This window comes from Opisthorchis viverrini (genome assembly GCF_000715545.1).
Source record: "Opisthorchis viverrini unplaced genomic scaffold opera_v5_71, whole genome shotgun sequence".
NCBI lineage: Eukaryota > Metazoa > Platyhelminthes > Trematoda > Opisthorchiida > Opisthorchiidae > Opisthorchis > Opisthorchis viverrini.
Window position 1 is genome coordinate 1015347 of NW_008751727.1, and position 15571 is coordinate 1030917.

The 15571-nt window shown below is 44.7% G+C and overlaps 2 protein-coding genes across 2 annotated transcripts in view; one reads left to right on the forward strand and one right to left on the reverse strand.

Annotated features, from left to right (window-relative positions):
* Positions 1-6134, forward strand: part of T265_04359 (hypothetical protein) — a gene marked incomplete at both ends in the record, with an annotated part of 37865 nt that extends 31731 nt beyond the window's left edge. The window contains one exon of the mRNA XM_009169080.1: positions 5853-6134. Within this exon, the coding sequence (XP_009167344.1) occupies positions 5853-6134 (282 nt within the window). The remainder of the gene's footprint in view (positions 1-5852) is intronic.
* On the reverse strand, positions 938-14318 carry T265_13492 (hypothetical protein; the record flags this gene model as incomplete). Its single annotated transcript, XM_009169107.1, has 5 exons — positions 938-1522; positions 10263-10445; positions 11255-11764; positions 12564-12776; positions 14133-14318. The coding sequence occupies 5 exons, from the start codon at positions 14307-14309 to the stop codon at positions 938-940; spliced, it is 1668 nt and encodes a 555-aa protein (XP_009167371.1).
* Between the last annotated feature and the right edge of the window lie 1253 nt (positions 14319-15571).

Genomic DNA, 15571 nt, shown 5'->3' on the forward strand with positions numbered 1-15571 from the left:
TAAAGCTCTGCGAAATCGAACCCGTTATGAGATAGGTCCAGCCAGTAACCTACACGGATGTCGGTTGAACAGCATGGTTTTAATGGTGTCGTGCGGTCGAAGCCACCTACGAATAGCCATTAACCTCACACGTACGTCAATCGTTTTTCATTGGATTCAGAGATTAACGTACCTGTACGCAAATGGTGAAATGACTCTCCTTCGAATTCCATTAAGATAGGCAGGACGTACGTGGGATAATTTGGCCCTTCGGTGTCGTGTGCTCCTAAACACCAACACACCAGTGTTTATCGTGCATGCTAATCAGTAGTCGCACGGGCAATGTAATATCTTTTTGAGCACGATCCTATGTGACTGAAAGACAAGTTTGTCGTCACCATCTTTCTTCGATAGGATATGTAACCGCTCATATTTTTCGTAATAAGTTGGGCCAATTTAGAGTGCTTCACTCCTGTTTAAGTGACATAAAGCTTGATCAGCAAAAAAAGTCTCGATATATTCCAGTTAACCTGTGGCTTAGATGTACTCTGCCTTGGCACTATTTTCAGTGCTCTTTGTTCCAAGCGTGCCCGTGAGACAATTCTTCTTTCGAAAGAAAACCACAGAGTGGTAAAAAGTCTTTAATGAAATATGTCGCGGAATGTGACCAATTATCAATATGACACCCAAAATGCAGTGTAGCGAAAGTGGATTTGTGTTTAATATGGGTATTAAATGATAACATCAGTAAAGGAAAGCAAGTTTGTGAAAGCGAAAGTACAATACAGCTGCCTAGTGAGGAGTGACGATAGTAATATTAGTAACAATTATGGGTATTGTGAATTGCACGGTGAGGATGTGGTTAGGTCTAGACGAATGACAATCGCGTTATTAACGAATGAGTCGTTGCTCGATTGCGATGAATTATAAAACAAATTCTCTGGGTGAAGATGATATCTTATGATTGGTCCTCGACAGTCATCGTGTCCACACTCGTGGCTAGTTCCGGTTGATTGTCGTCTACCGGTTCGCCATCGCCTACAACCGAATCGACCTCACCCAGGTCTGTGTCATTTTCGGGGGCAGAAAGTTGCAGCTCTTCCACTACATTCTCTGCATTTGACGTCCTCTCGGAGTCGCGAAGTTGATCATTATCAGTTATCTGATTTGAGTTGACAGAGTCTTCTGTTGGATAAGTCTGAACAACGTCGGCGAAGTTTTCTGATGTGACAGTTTCTTCCTCGACAATATGGCTTTCCTCTGGGCCGGCTTCCACGTCGTTAATCGTCTCAACCGTTTCCATGTTGGGGTCTGGTTCATTCTCTGGTTCCTCTACACATGCCGTATGGTCGGCGAACGTCAGTAGTAGTTGTGCACTCTGGTCTGCTTCACTGGTTACATCTGCCTGAATTATTTGTTGCGGATGGTGCAACGCATAGGCAATGTGTTGTTCCTGTCCGTTTACACCGTCTGTACTGTTGGAAGTTAGGACAGCAGTGGCACCCAACATCGAGTCAGATGGCTGTAGCAGTAGTGTGGGGCGCTGAAGTGATGTGGCCAGACACGGATGGAAAAATGAAGACTAGCGTTAGTCCTACCGTCTAAGGCAGATATTAATATGCGGTTGCAGCAACTGTTATGCGATCCTCTAGTTTGTTAAATACATTTGTTCAAACAAACGACGATGTGACTGATTCGGCTTTGCCGAACGTTGATGAATTAGTCAACAGTGACGTGCTAAAAGTAGTTGAAACATACCACAAGAATCCTGGGTGCTATTCACCCTCCAAAGTTGAATTACTCTGGTCCTCCCGGTCTCGCTAGAGAAATTATCAGTTATGTCAATTAGGATTCTTATAGAGATTTCGTAGAAAGATGAAGATATCTCGGCGCGTGGGGGGTGTTGCAGGTCTGCGCCAAGTCACTTTCCCATTTTATCCTTTTCTTCCTTTGTATTTAAGTAAATTGGTCGTGAGGCAGTGCAGCTCCGGTATTCTGGCGCTAGAAATGCAGTTAGTGGAGAAAGTGGTGAACCAATGGTTTAAACAGGGTAGCTTACATCAACAGAGCCATAGCAGTTTGTCAATGGGTTGCTGAGAGCGTAGCTTTAACATCGAAGCAAGCCCACACCAACACAAATAATTGATGCAGCTCAGACGATAAGAAATGGTGTATCACTACTACAACCCAACCAACTTCTAACGAAAGCTATCAGTCTAATTAGGATAAGATTACTTGATTCATTAGGGTAAATCAGGGTAAATCATTTACGGCTCCATAAGTAAATCAAAAGAACCAGACTGTCTCTAGGCGCGAGGTCTTTTGTGTAGGTATGCAAATACTTACTTTACTGCTTCTTCGGGGAGAATTAGTTTATGTTTGGCATAAATGTGGACCACGTGAGACAAACAGTGAAGGTTGACCAGTTTGTCTGTCCAAAGTCTACTTCACATGATAATGTGTTACAACGACTTCCTCATTTTTGCAATTATGAAGCAAAGCGCTGGTTAGGTGCTATGCTCATCATAATGAGCTCAACACGGACGAAATGCCCTGCGCAGCTGGAAATTTCTGGGTCTGGTTACAATTCTTCCAAGATAGAGAAGTTGGTTTCCATAGGTTTTTATTGTTTCACATTCGACAGTATGTTAATGTCAGCAGGCTCTGTAATGTAAACCAGTGTATTGCAAACCTGCTCACCTCACATAACGTTAAAACTACTTCGTCTGTACTTGTACGATCGTGGGAATCTCCGGTGCAGTCATCCTTCGGCAATTTCACAATTTTCCGCTTTAGTATGTGGCGATTACTGTACCTAACCCATAGAACCAAAGTTATTAGACCCTTGATAAGACACCCCTTCGACAGCTCACTGCTGATTTCGCCCTTCTGGGGCTCATCCAGTAGGCGTTATCTTGTGTTCCATCAGTTTTATGTAACTCTCCAGTTTAGTTCGTGCGACCAGATTTGTCAGGAACTTTGAACACCTGAGAACAGTCAAGCCTTATAACTTTTCACGTGTGGTGCCAGTTAGACGGGGAGCACCGTCAACCAAAGGGATACGCCACCAACTGGTAAGTCCCGATCAAGACAAAACGCGTAGTGGATGGCTTATTCAGGATCAACAACTTCGTGTATAACTAATCCTATCTCAATCGTATCCCACACTGAAACACCGAAGCAGACGTATGTGGGAGGTTCGTTCGTAAATCGAAAGCCTCGGTGTACAGTTCAAATAAACCGCTCGTTCATATACCTCCAAGAGGGTAAAAACCTGCAGTGGGTTACCGTACCAGTGGAAAATACTTTGATACCTTGAATATCGGCACAGCTTAGTGGAAAAGTGCCCTTTTTCTCAGTGAGTCTGAGAGCTATCGTAGACGAAAGGTCCACCAAAGTCTCTTGTGAACACCAAAGTAATCATCCATCCATCGGATGTTTTTCAGTAACGGTACAGAACAACATGGATCGACCCAAACCCTAATTACTGGTCACGGTGGTAAACACCGTGAGGGCGCCGATTTTTTTCAGCAATCTGGACTCACTAACCTAGTTTCACTAGACGGAACAAACGACGAATGACGCCACATGAGATGAACCTCACCAGGTGGTGAGTGGACTTTTGTTTCTGCCCAAACGTTGAACGTTTATTGTCTACAGTTCGATTGGCTTAGAGATTAACATACGGGAGACACCGTGGGTTTTATCTTCTGTATGAACATTTCATATACAAGTCTCTCCCTCTGTCTCTGCTTGCACTAATGTGCTTGGCACATTAATGTCTACGTTTCCATGCAAAGTACATTTGAACTGTGTATCAAATATTTTCAACCACGCAGTTCACAAAGAGTTGAATACGCACTTAGCAAGATACCTCCCGTACACAACTACACAAAAGTGTACGATAATGATCCGGCTACACAATACTCCACGCGGTCGGACGCGACGTTTTACCCCATGGGTTATCCCGTACATTCAACCTAATCATCTACCTATGGCTGAATGCGGATTCCAGCATGACAGGAGCAAAGGTTTTAGGTGACCTCTGCAAGGACAGTAAACGCACAAATCACACTTGTGGGACTCCACGTGGATGTACATAAATCTCGATAGGACGGAAATTCGAGTTGCGTACGGTTGAGCAGATGATTTGCAGCGCGCCATATTGACTCATCATGATTCATTCGATCGACTTACAGCGTCCTAAAGAATTGAACACCGAGCTACACCAAAAATGATGCCAAATTGGCGCGGTTGTTGAGTACGTCTCGACTGAACTTTATTTCAATACTCCACAATTAGTCTGTCTCAGTTTAGTGGATGTTGAACGCTCTGTAGCAACCCGGATGATTGCATACGCAACGGCACCCAACGCGCTTATCGGTACGAAAGCTCGTTTTCCTCCTTGCGGAGGCCTATTGTGGCTATCCGGACGGGCCAGTGTGCACGGAACGTGAAGAGAATTGAGTGTCTGAACATGAGAATCGCCTTTATCCATGCCGGCCTAATTCGAATGGATACAAGCGTAAGTTTAGGCAAACCGATAACAGTATAGATAACCCTGACATTCTTTGCATCCGAGATGGCACACCGTCGACAACAATACACCAGCAGTGAATAATAGAACTCAAGTGTTTCTGTGAAATAGGAGCGACCTGGTAGATTTGAAAGTATTTGGACTTAGAGAAAGCAATCCGCATGCTCTCAGGGAGGAACATCGACGACGCGGGACCCACATCTTCGGCTGCTACTGTCTGATGATGATATCCTTTAGATCCATTCTGGATTATTTGGTTTGGACGATTGTTTGACACCGTAAACGAAATCTCGATTAGGAATTGCTTCGAATCAATTAAGCGGAGAGAAAGGACGAAGCAACACACGACACCCCAAGATTATTCGAACCCCTGTCACGACGGTTGTCTTGTGGGATCCGTTCCATGGTTCTCATTCGAGTCTCACTAGGCATCATATTAATCACTTGTAATGTCCGAAGCTAGATGCAGTCACTTACTTTACCAAGCATGAAAGCTTTATGCACAAGCTTCCGAACCGGTGCGGTAATAAACCGAGCAGGACCGAGTACACAGCCGTTATTTTCATTACGTGCCAGAGTGTATCGACAACACCTGTGCTCCAGCAAATGGTGAGCGCGATGGAAGCTAACAGTCAACAATATGGATGTTTGACTTAATTCAGCAGCGGAGCTAGTCGAGGCATATAGATGTCCCGACTCACCTTATACTATTGCTCGGGGGACCAATGAATAGGCTTTCACTCTCCGCAACACCCTACGCCGTGTTAGGCACCGCGCCAAGATATGATCGCAAATGGAAAAGCCCTGCTAGATAGCACCATGAGAATCGTCGGACGTCTGATGACTCGTTTTTTGGGATTAGAAGATATCTCGAAAGATATCAAGTAGAACACTAAATTATGTGACCAGGTACGTATTCGGAATCCTATCAGGAACGTACAAACCACCATGGGCATACAGAAGATGAGCGGAGAATGTGCACTCTTAAGACGAATGGGTAGGGTTATTTTTATATCTGAAGCATCCACTTCCGTTCGAAAGAAACAATGCACCACAGCTTGACGAAAGCACTGAACAGAACACAGACAAACGAACCTTCCTCGAGCAGACGTAAGTCATGTGACTTCGGCCGGCCTTTCCCTTGAACACAAAGCCCTCGTCAAAGTGAAATCCTAATATTCCTATCCCTTCGTAGAATAGAAGTGTTGCGCTCGCACATGAAGGTCAAAGGTTGTCGAGTGGTCAAGAGATACAGAACGGGAGTCCATCACACGCCAACAGTAAGCCCCTGAAACCCAACCGTCATGCTTGGGTTCATTGTGTACTTTTTACGTAGCCGTTCGTTGAATATTTGACCCAGTTCCTTACCAACATTTTGGATACAATTGAAAAGGCATGGACGCGGAGAGGGCATTGTTGGGACTGCGTAGTGCCTAGAAGCCGAATAGTGGACAGCAAACTGATGCAGCAGAAGCCTCGAGTAAGTACCGTGAACAGTGGGGACGAATTAAAGCCGCATATTGACAAGTCCCTACAATCCTTGGCTTGCCGTCCTAGTGTTCATAACCACATGGCTACAAACGAATACCAACCATGTTGTTTCATCGATGCACGATGAAACCAATCATGGCAGTTTCAAACTATCTATCCGATATCCTACAAATACACTCATGGATTTCTTTCGAAAACGAATGCAAGCAATTTACCAGGCGAACCCTCGTTCGCGATCTTGGCTCAAATACCTAATCCTATTTCGAAACACTACGCCGATGGGACAGTTTTGACAAGCGGGAAATACTCCGTCTCTGAAGAACCCTACCAAATTTTTAGTTGTTTCAAATATCCGAAACTAATCGAAGTAATACCTAATCCGAACGTATGTATTTTTCAGCTTCCGAATGCAGCAGGTTTTAAAAATTAGTGGATGTCTTCAGAATTCCCCCCCCCGGAAGAACTACCGTTCCGGCAATGGATAGAATGTGTCCGACTAACCAAATACACAACACTTTCAGTGATTAAGTGAAATGACATGATGAGTCATTCAGTTCCTTTGGACCGATGTTGTTCACAATGTTCCCGCGTAAAACACTGTAGAACATTTTAAAAATTGATAGAAAGTAGGACCAAACAACTCGGATCGGCGTCCTTGCTTTTCAGAAGAAAAGCGAGCTCTATCCACATTGTCGTACATTATGTACCCAAATGAGATCTTACAAATGCCGCTGTTCGGTGAAACGAGAATGTGAGTTACCACTGGGCTAATTTTGCTCCTGTGCCTTTATATCTAGTTTTCTAGTGTACGGACCTCTACCAGCTGGTACCGCAGTCATTTCATTTGTAACCGAAAAACAGGCAGTTGCTGTCAAAACATAGGTTAAGCGCAGCATACTATAAGAATAATACTCGGTACCGAGAAGCTAAGGAACAGCTGCCTAATCATATCCCATCCCAGGGCAAGTAGACTTGGCAATGGTCCACAGGTATCAGGTTTCTAGACAGTACAAAATCAACTCCACATGTCTATCTCGGAGGCATATGCAGTGCACCATCAAACACATGGTGTTGGAGTCAATAGCTAACGCTTTCCCCTGTTAAAACATGAAATGAAATCGATATTCCGCGTTATTCATCGACCTCAGAACACTTTTCATGCTCTGGCATGGTAGAATAAATGTTTTTCGACAGTCATCTAAATAAAAGCGATCCGGAGAACCAATTATGACATTTAGCGTGGTGGGCACTGCCCAGGTCCGAACCACGACCTTTGCCTGAATACTATGCAAGTGCCATTTACTACGCCTGCCGGATGAAAATGTCGGTTAATGGCGTATACCAATCTACAGCAAAATGAATTAATTTGCTTAGAGGAACTAATGGTCTGTCAATTGCTTCGGAGCGTGTGTGTATGCGCTGTCGGCTCATAACTTAACATCTGGTTAACAAGGAAAGAATGTCAAATTGATAGCCATACACAACTTAGTATTAGCCGAGATCCGACGCGTAACGAAAGGGGTCAAAATGCGATGAAAATAAGCAATAGTTGAAGAATGGCGGAATTCTAAACCACCAGAAATTCAACCGATTGCTACCATTCGTTCATTCGGAAAAAAATTCACGACAGAACTGTACAACGTAGAGACAAGCACGTGCTATGCAAGCACAATACGTGTAATAATTTGTTGCGCGCAAACGACAAAAACGATACGAAAGTAGACATACACACAGACATGAGGCACATCAGTCTGTACGTTACATTCAGTAGAAAAGAAACCGAAATCATGCGTTTTTCTTTCGAACCAAAATTGTCTTGACAAAGTGTGGGGATCTGTGTATTCAAGGAGTGTGTGGGAATCAGAGAAATGGTCAACGGACGCGAGTGAACGACGACTGGTGCTGCGCGCACACACACGCAAGCAAACATATAAATTTAATTCTCTTCATTGTTGCGTCGGAAGCTTGGGATTCTAGGGTGACGAACGTAGTTGCACGGGCGAGCGAAAATGGAGAAAGGTTGGATATGAACAACGAAGAGAGAGAGAGAGACATAGAACGCGAGGTGATACGTTAATAGTGTGTGTACGTGTGCATGAAGCGGTAAAAGAGAGAGAGAACATAGAACGCGAGGTGATACGTTAATAGTGTGTGTACGTGTGCATGAAGCGGTAAAAAATAACATGCGGTCGAAGCGAGCAGCACCTAAACGATGATACGGCAAAACGTGCAACGACTCACTGGTCGATATATACAGAGAACAGACTCAAAACAATGTGCACCGAAAAACGGACGACCCCTAAGAATCATTGGAATCACTCACGCCAGCGGATGCTTCGGGCATCTGTCAAGCACAGAAGCAGACGGATGGGTCCGAGTGTGTTAGGAGACAATGAAATTACAAGCACCAATATAATAACTGGAAAGTTAATTTTCAACGAAATAAGAGTAGTGGATACGCATAAGTTTGGCTATGAAAATGGAAAATAGTATCCTCCTGAACAGGAACCACTGCTTGAGAAGGTCTCTCCAGAAGGGAGCAACCAAGTCCGTAAAAAGGCTATCAACCGTGACGTTTTTGAGGGCTGATGTTTATATGGAAGGAGACAGCCGTGTTACGGAGTGGTGGTTCGTTGTGGAATAAATTTCAGCAGAGTACCCACGTGGTCTGTCAGTTAAAAATGACTAAATCAGCGTGTTGTAGCTGCTGAGGTCACCAGTCATGTTGGGAGCGAACACAATGTGTAAGAAACCCTCGGGGGTTGAGTTTTGTCTTAAGGACATGTAAGGATGCCTTAATACATGTGAACCGGTTTTCCAAGGGTATCACTTCTTAACCAGATTTCACAGTCACGACATGGTTAGGTCAAAAAAAGTCAGCCAACACAAAACGGTAGAGACAGATTTGTCTAGCTCACTGAGTCATACCGTCATACTGTGTCATACTTGGGCTGTGAAGTTCTGCAGCGCTAGAGAAGCGACATGAAGTTGTCCGAAAAGTTATCTTCGTTTCATTCACAATGTTTGAATGTTTCGTTCGACGTATGAAAAACGAGAAGTAGTGCTATGCCCTTTGTGAGCTGACTGCACCATTAAAACCCAGGTGATTTTTTGCTGACCTGAATCGTTTTCTGGTCTCATATGGGGTTGGTACTGAGGGCAGTTTTTATGAGTTCAACTGACTTTTTCCATGGGAGCGATAACCACTCCACCTAAACCGCCAAGGTACGCTAGTCCTGGTCTACGTAACACGGCAAGATCGGAAATTATGCAGGGCCTTTAGATCCCTCTCTCCAGTGAGAATATAAACCGAAATTGCAAACCTCCAGGCTACAGTGAGTGGCTATAAAAAATGGGACGTAAAACGCTGATTGTTTAATTAAGCAAACAAGGTTTGTAAGTTTCACTCACAGAACGTGGTTCGAGGCTGGTTGGTTCTAGGTGCTTGAGCGAATTATCTTGGCCTTATGGGACTGAACCAAAACTCAGTAGTAAAAGTTGTGGAAATACACAGCTAATGAAGCAACTGAAGAAATATTGCACATCAAAGGTGTTCCCAAAAGATTATAATAGAGCCAATAAACGAGGGGATGATGAGTTCCAATATACTCCAAATTTACATCACACCATAAATCACGTGAAAATCACCCTTTGGTGAGAGGAAAAGAATGAGGGTAGTGGATTTGGATGAAAGGTACACAGGTCGATGGGTAACGGGATCAAGTGAGTGACGTCAATGTCAAACAAGTTTGTGGGACACGATTTTTCGCAGGCCAAAGACTCCTGAACTTGACGTTATCCACTTTTTATTCCGTGACCCATTGACCCGCGTACCTCCCGTTCAACCCTCCCCATTAACCTTTTTCTTTTCTCAAGGAGTGATATTCACATAACCTTTCATTTGATTTCTGGTTCCATATAAATTTGTGATAACTGGCAATGGAACTCATCGTGCGTTCGTTTATCGGCTCTGGTATCTCCGTTTTGGGAATAGGCGTTCGATATGTTAATATGGGCTATCCACGGATATGCAAGAGCATGTAGGGTGTTTCCATTGGAATAAAGCGATGGAAGCTGTTCCGAAAAGAATCCGCCACAAGTAAAAAATACTGGAGAAGTTGTGTAATATGGTTCCTATTGATCAACCTGCCGAGTTGAGCAGATGACGACTCCCTTCCAGTATTTTATTGAACAAGGTTCTAAATGAAGAGGCTAACTTGTCCAAACAGAAGTGTGACAAATTAGCCTGACTCACCTGAAGTTGTAGTATTTGTGTTCGTTGCCCGTTGGAATCTTGCAAGATTGTTGGTAAAGCGAGTCCAGCGGCACCCTGGGAAACGACCTGCACCACAGGAACGGAATTGCCGTTGACGTCTGTCAGCAGTGTGCCGGTCTGTCCAGCCACAGTAGGGGAAGACATAGCATCCGTGCTGCTCGACTGGAGGTAAATTGAAAAAGAAAACCAACAAGGGATGAAAACCAACGAATCAGGCAGTGAAGAGTATGAAGAAGAAGAGGAAGAAGAGTATGTACTGATGTGGACCAATTGTTCAAGGTTCACGCAGCACAACTGCATATTGCAATAGAGAACCAAGCTTATAAAAGCATTTGTGTATTGTGATCAAAAGTAGGACTTTTTCGCTGCTAAATCACTAATGGCCAAGTAAACGATCAGCTGAATAAAAACGGTCGTAATTCGAATGCACCTTTACCTTGGTCATATGAGGTCTGGGCGGTGTGCCTACAGCCCAGTTCTCGCGGATTACTTTACTGACACGCTCCAAAATGACACCATAGCGGAACATTTATCCAACTAATACAACGTCAGCTTCAGCCCGTGTAGTCGACGAGAACTGCAGAGTACCTCAGCCCATCACAAGCAACTGGTAATTTGTCCATTTAGTCCGCTGAGTAGTGTTACCAGGTTTTAGAAGAACCGTCGCACCCGCTGGGTCACCTAAAGGTGGAATCGCTAAGGGCTTTGTTGAGATCAAATCAACAGTACACTAAACGGGAGTATATGAACCTACTCTGTATGTCACATCCATTCCAGTTCAGGTGTTGAGAATGACCAAACTGTTCCTTCATACGATGCCGAAAGAGTACATATTCAGGTAGAGGCTACCTAAGAATCGCCCTTGGAATCAGTCAGTGAGTACCCAGGCTGAATGATACTTTGACGTACAAGCCCATACTAGTCAAGTTATACGCTGAGCACTTTAAATATCCCTCTGCACGTTGACCTACCTGGAAATGTTGAGGTAAAAGTTGAATTTGGAAAGGCTGTCCAGCAGCGGCGCCTCCAGCCCCAACAGGAAGCTGCAGCACGTACTGTATGGGGGCTACTGCTGGGGCGGTTGTCGTAGTGGCAACTGTGGCAGTTGTACTTGAGGATAGGCTGTTATTGTTGTTCGTTGTCGTTGCCTGACCAGTTACGAGTGCTGCGGTGGACTGAACTGCAGTAGGCGCTGTGGCAAACTGGATAGTTGGTGTCTGGCTCGGTTGAACAACCGTAGTGTTGTCCACCACATCGGGGGTGCCCGCTGCCGAGGTCGCAGTACCACCCAGAGTAATAGTGACTGCTTGTGGATGAGTTGTTGCCGCGGATGCATCAGTTGGGAGCGTGGAGATACTGTGCGTGCTGATTCGACCGTTAGCGGTGGTGAAGGGACTAGAGCCGGTTGTATTCTCCGACTTAACCGTAACGGAAGATGGAACGTTAATATTCTGATTTGTGATTGTCGACGACGAATGAGGCTAGAAACATAGTAAGGCATAAACTCAGCTCGAGTGGTATTCACTCCTAATTAGCTTGATTATTGAAAACTCGTGGTCTAGGAGCTGCAACGCATGCTGGTTGATGGGTAACCCAGGACGTTTGAGAACTGTAAAGCTGAGATCGGGACTTGATACGGAGATGAAGAACACAGAGACAGGTGAATAAGTGAAACTATCAGGCGCTATTTGGATTTAATTTACTCCACCCAACACACCTCAAATGATACTCGAGGAGAAGAGACACCTTTGGAAAACGCAGAGTATAGATGTACTTCCGAATATTCAATAAACGAGACCTGTTTGAAAACCACTTTTACCTACGGCGTATGGAAGTACGATTATTGTTACGCTACATAAATGGTTTAAAACCCTTCTACTCTAATCCACATATCTGGCGAATAGTTCCTTGTTCAATAACTGCCTTCGGTGCCAAGAACACACATACCGATGTGATAGGCAAATAACGAGAGCGCTTCGAGCCCAACATAATCACCGAGGGATAATCCCAGGGTCTTATTTTCGCGGTCAGTCGTCACAGAATGTAGACATACCGATCCATTAGTGCATGCATCAGAAATGAGGCTTCATAAACCTATTCCCGAATTCGTTTTTACACAAAAGACAGATGGGCAACTATTAAGAGCAGGTTTTCTAAGTTAGGAATCCTAACCACTAAACACAGATGTAGAAAACAGTAAGAAATGTGGAGCCGGGAAAGTTATTAACTTTGATTAACCCAAGAGAATGCGAATTACTAAACACGAACAAGAGTACCCACCCGTCGGTGCCCTCGAACTTCCTCGCGTGGGACAATGTCGATGAGGAAGTCAAACTGGTCCGTATCTCCGTCGCTTACTGCCATTGCAATATCGTTCCGCTGCAGGGTGCGACGCCGATTTCGTTCCGTATGAATCCACGCACGTAGGGTGAGCTCACGAATGAATAACTCAGCAGCTTTGGCGAATAGGATCGGAGCTTCTGCACTGATCATCTATCGGGAAGTACAAAAATAAATAAAAAGAAAGGTATTATCTATTAGTCCGTAATGTATTGCCAGCTACTTCATAAAGTTTCGAAGGAAACAAATTAATATTCACACCCAGAGCCCATCGAGACATTGCGAGCTGTACGTGAATTCACTCTAGAGTAAGCGGAGCAACTGAGGCTGGTCGTGGGGCATTCCAAGATCGACCCTTGTTAACTCGTTTGACTAGACAGACAAGAAGTTGAAGATAAATGGAAAAGGTAGTGCGAAATTCGAAACAGTATGACGGATTCATATGAGGAATCAGCACACTGACTTGTAGCTTCGTTTCTATCTGCGGATCTAAGATCAATGGCAGCAGCACCAGTTAGTGACTGATTAACTGGGAATTTCCGTCGAATTTTCGGGTGAAGTTGCCTTTGAAGAATTGGTTGTTAGTAAGTTGGTAGTTGGATCGTAATTGGTTAGAAAACGTTTCATAACCATACGTAACTCACCAATCGCAGCCATCACCAATTCCAATACAGGTTGTTGGTCTTCACAATTGCTGCTGGTTTAACCCTGGATGTATCCATTCTATGCTATTTAAGTGACTGGTGTTTAGTGGCGATTCAACCCTGATAAACCAAGGAGATTTCGCACTTAGCGCCCGCTACTCATCGGGAATTAGAGGTCTTTTATTGGTCACCTATGTGTATCTGGTGAGGATGAGGCCCATCAAAACGTTGTTGGAGTTTCCCATGTAGGCTGATTAAACTGATCATATCTTCTGGAAAAGACGGTCCACGACGTGCTCCTCATTATCCTTAATTTGGGCAATAGAATCCTTCTCGCTCCAGCAGTTTATGACTGTGGTGTGTGAAACTTGACAGGTGATGGGAATGTGATTAGAATTTCGAACTGAAATATCAGTAGGTTCATTGATAATGATATTTTATGCTTTTCCGGTGCTTGATAAGCCGAAGGAATATTTTCCCACGCGCTTGCGACCTAGAACTGAGTTGGAATTTCAGTCAAAAAACCAGACGATGTAGTCTCAACTGATGGAACGAGAATAGGAGAGGTATGATGAGAAAGAAAATGTAAAACCAGTGCAGCCTTAGATCTCATAAACAAGTCGGCAATAATAAGAAAAACTAACAGAAGGTCCTTGAAAAGAGTGCTTACCTCGCCTCATACTAAATGGCAGACAATACGTGAGAATGCGCCCTAGTTTATGGTTTGTGGTAACTAAGCACTGAAATATTGCACATTCCGATGAGTCACCACTATAAAGCTAGTCAGTAGCGAAAAAAACTCACATAACGAAAATGCTCAAATAATTCCTAATTGGTTAAAGTGATGCATATTTTTATCACATACCATTGTTTTGATATCATCATCAAGCTTCATTATCTTTTTTATCCGAGCAAGTGGTAAATCTTGCGTCTTAAATGCGGAATGATCCGATCGTATATTTTCTATTTCGACACGAATGAGCTCCCAGTAGGAAAGCATCTGACTCTGACAATCTGTCAACTGATCGAGCGAATAATCCATGGCGCTAACTGCAACGGATTGAAGAAAACGATAAGACAAATGTCGATAAGTGGCAGAATGTTAATTAAAATGCGACAAACCTGCCGAAAAACTCGTCTTCGAAAGAGGCGCAGGAAGCGCATTGTATTATGTGGCTCTAGAGGTAGCATAAATCTGAGGTTTGCGTTTCCCAATGCCAAACATCTAGACATCCGTCAGAAAGTCCATCCAGTCCACACCGTGCTGTGACGGCGCCAACCAAGGTGTGGCTGCTATACATGGGCCAACAGGGCTCAGTTGGTGAAGCACCAAGGCGTGTTGGGTTCTCGGTTGACAACCGGATCTCCTGCAAAATACCACATGGGCCCTATGACGACACTACAACATGGCGGGTGGTACTCCGCGAGGTGGGCATCGACTGCTCGTCACCACTTGGTGCTATCGAATCGGTGTGCGAACCGTGTGATGGACACCAGCAACTATGAAACCTTACTGTTCTACGGGTCGCAGTTGGATGCATAAGGGCTACAGGAGCGAACTCGAAGAAACACCAGGTCTGACGAGGCAGGCTCATGAGATTGACCGCAGCGACCCCTCTGACGATGCTACTCTCCGTTGTTTTGATGTGTGCACTTAGTTGTGTAAAGGTTAGAGACGCCTCTCGAACAAAAGTCGTATTCCGCTGGACACGTCACAATTATCGTGTTACTCCGTGAATATCTCTCAGATGCGAATGTCCGTCATCGGTAACCAAGGCCCAGCTCTCGGGGTGTAAGCTGGGCCTCTCAACTTGCCTCAAAACCAGGAATGCATTGAATATGAGCTGTTGGAGTGCCCGTCACGAAGAGACTAGACCTTACCGTATTGAATATGGTTGGAGTGCCCGTCACGAAGAGACTAGACCTTACCGTGGTGTGACGGTTTGCGCACCTCAGCGATCCATTGAGCTATACATACTAGTGTCCCGCGACACTCACAGAGTCTCTCATACCAGGTTGGTCAATGGTTAGAGGTCTGACGAACACAGTCTCCTGGTCCTCCAGGTTGGGGGTTGGAACATGTGGCGACTTGTTCCGTAGAAATGGTTATGCATTTGCATTTCCCGCCAAACACCGCTGCCTTGTGGTTAGGCTTTTAAGCCAAAGGCTTTGGTTGAGGACCCTAATCGTCCTCCCGTCTAGGTGTGGGCGCCCTGGCAGTATCCCAGCCCACGTACAACCGTGAATTGCACATACACAAATAAACTCATGCCACATCGGCCGTCGCGTGGTGCCATCAGCCGG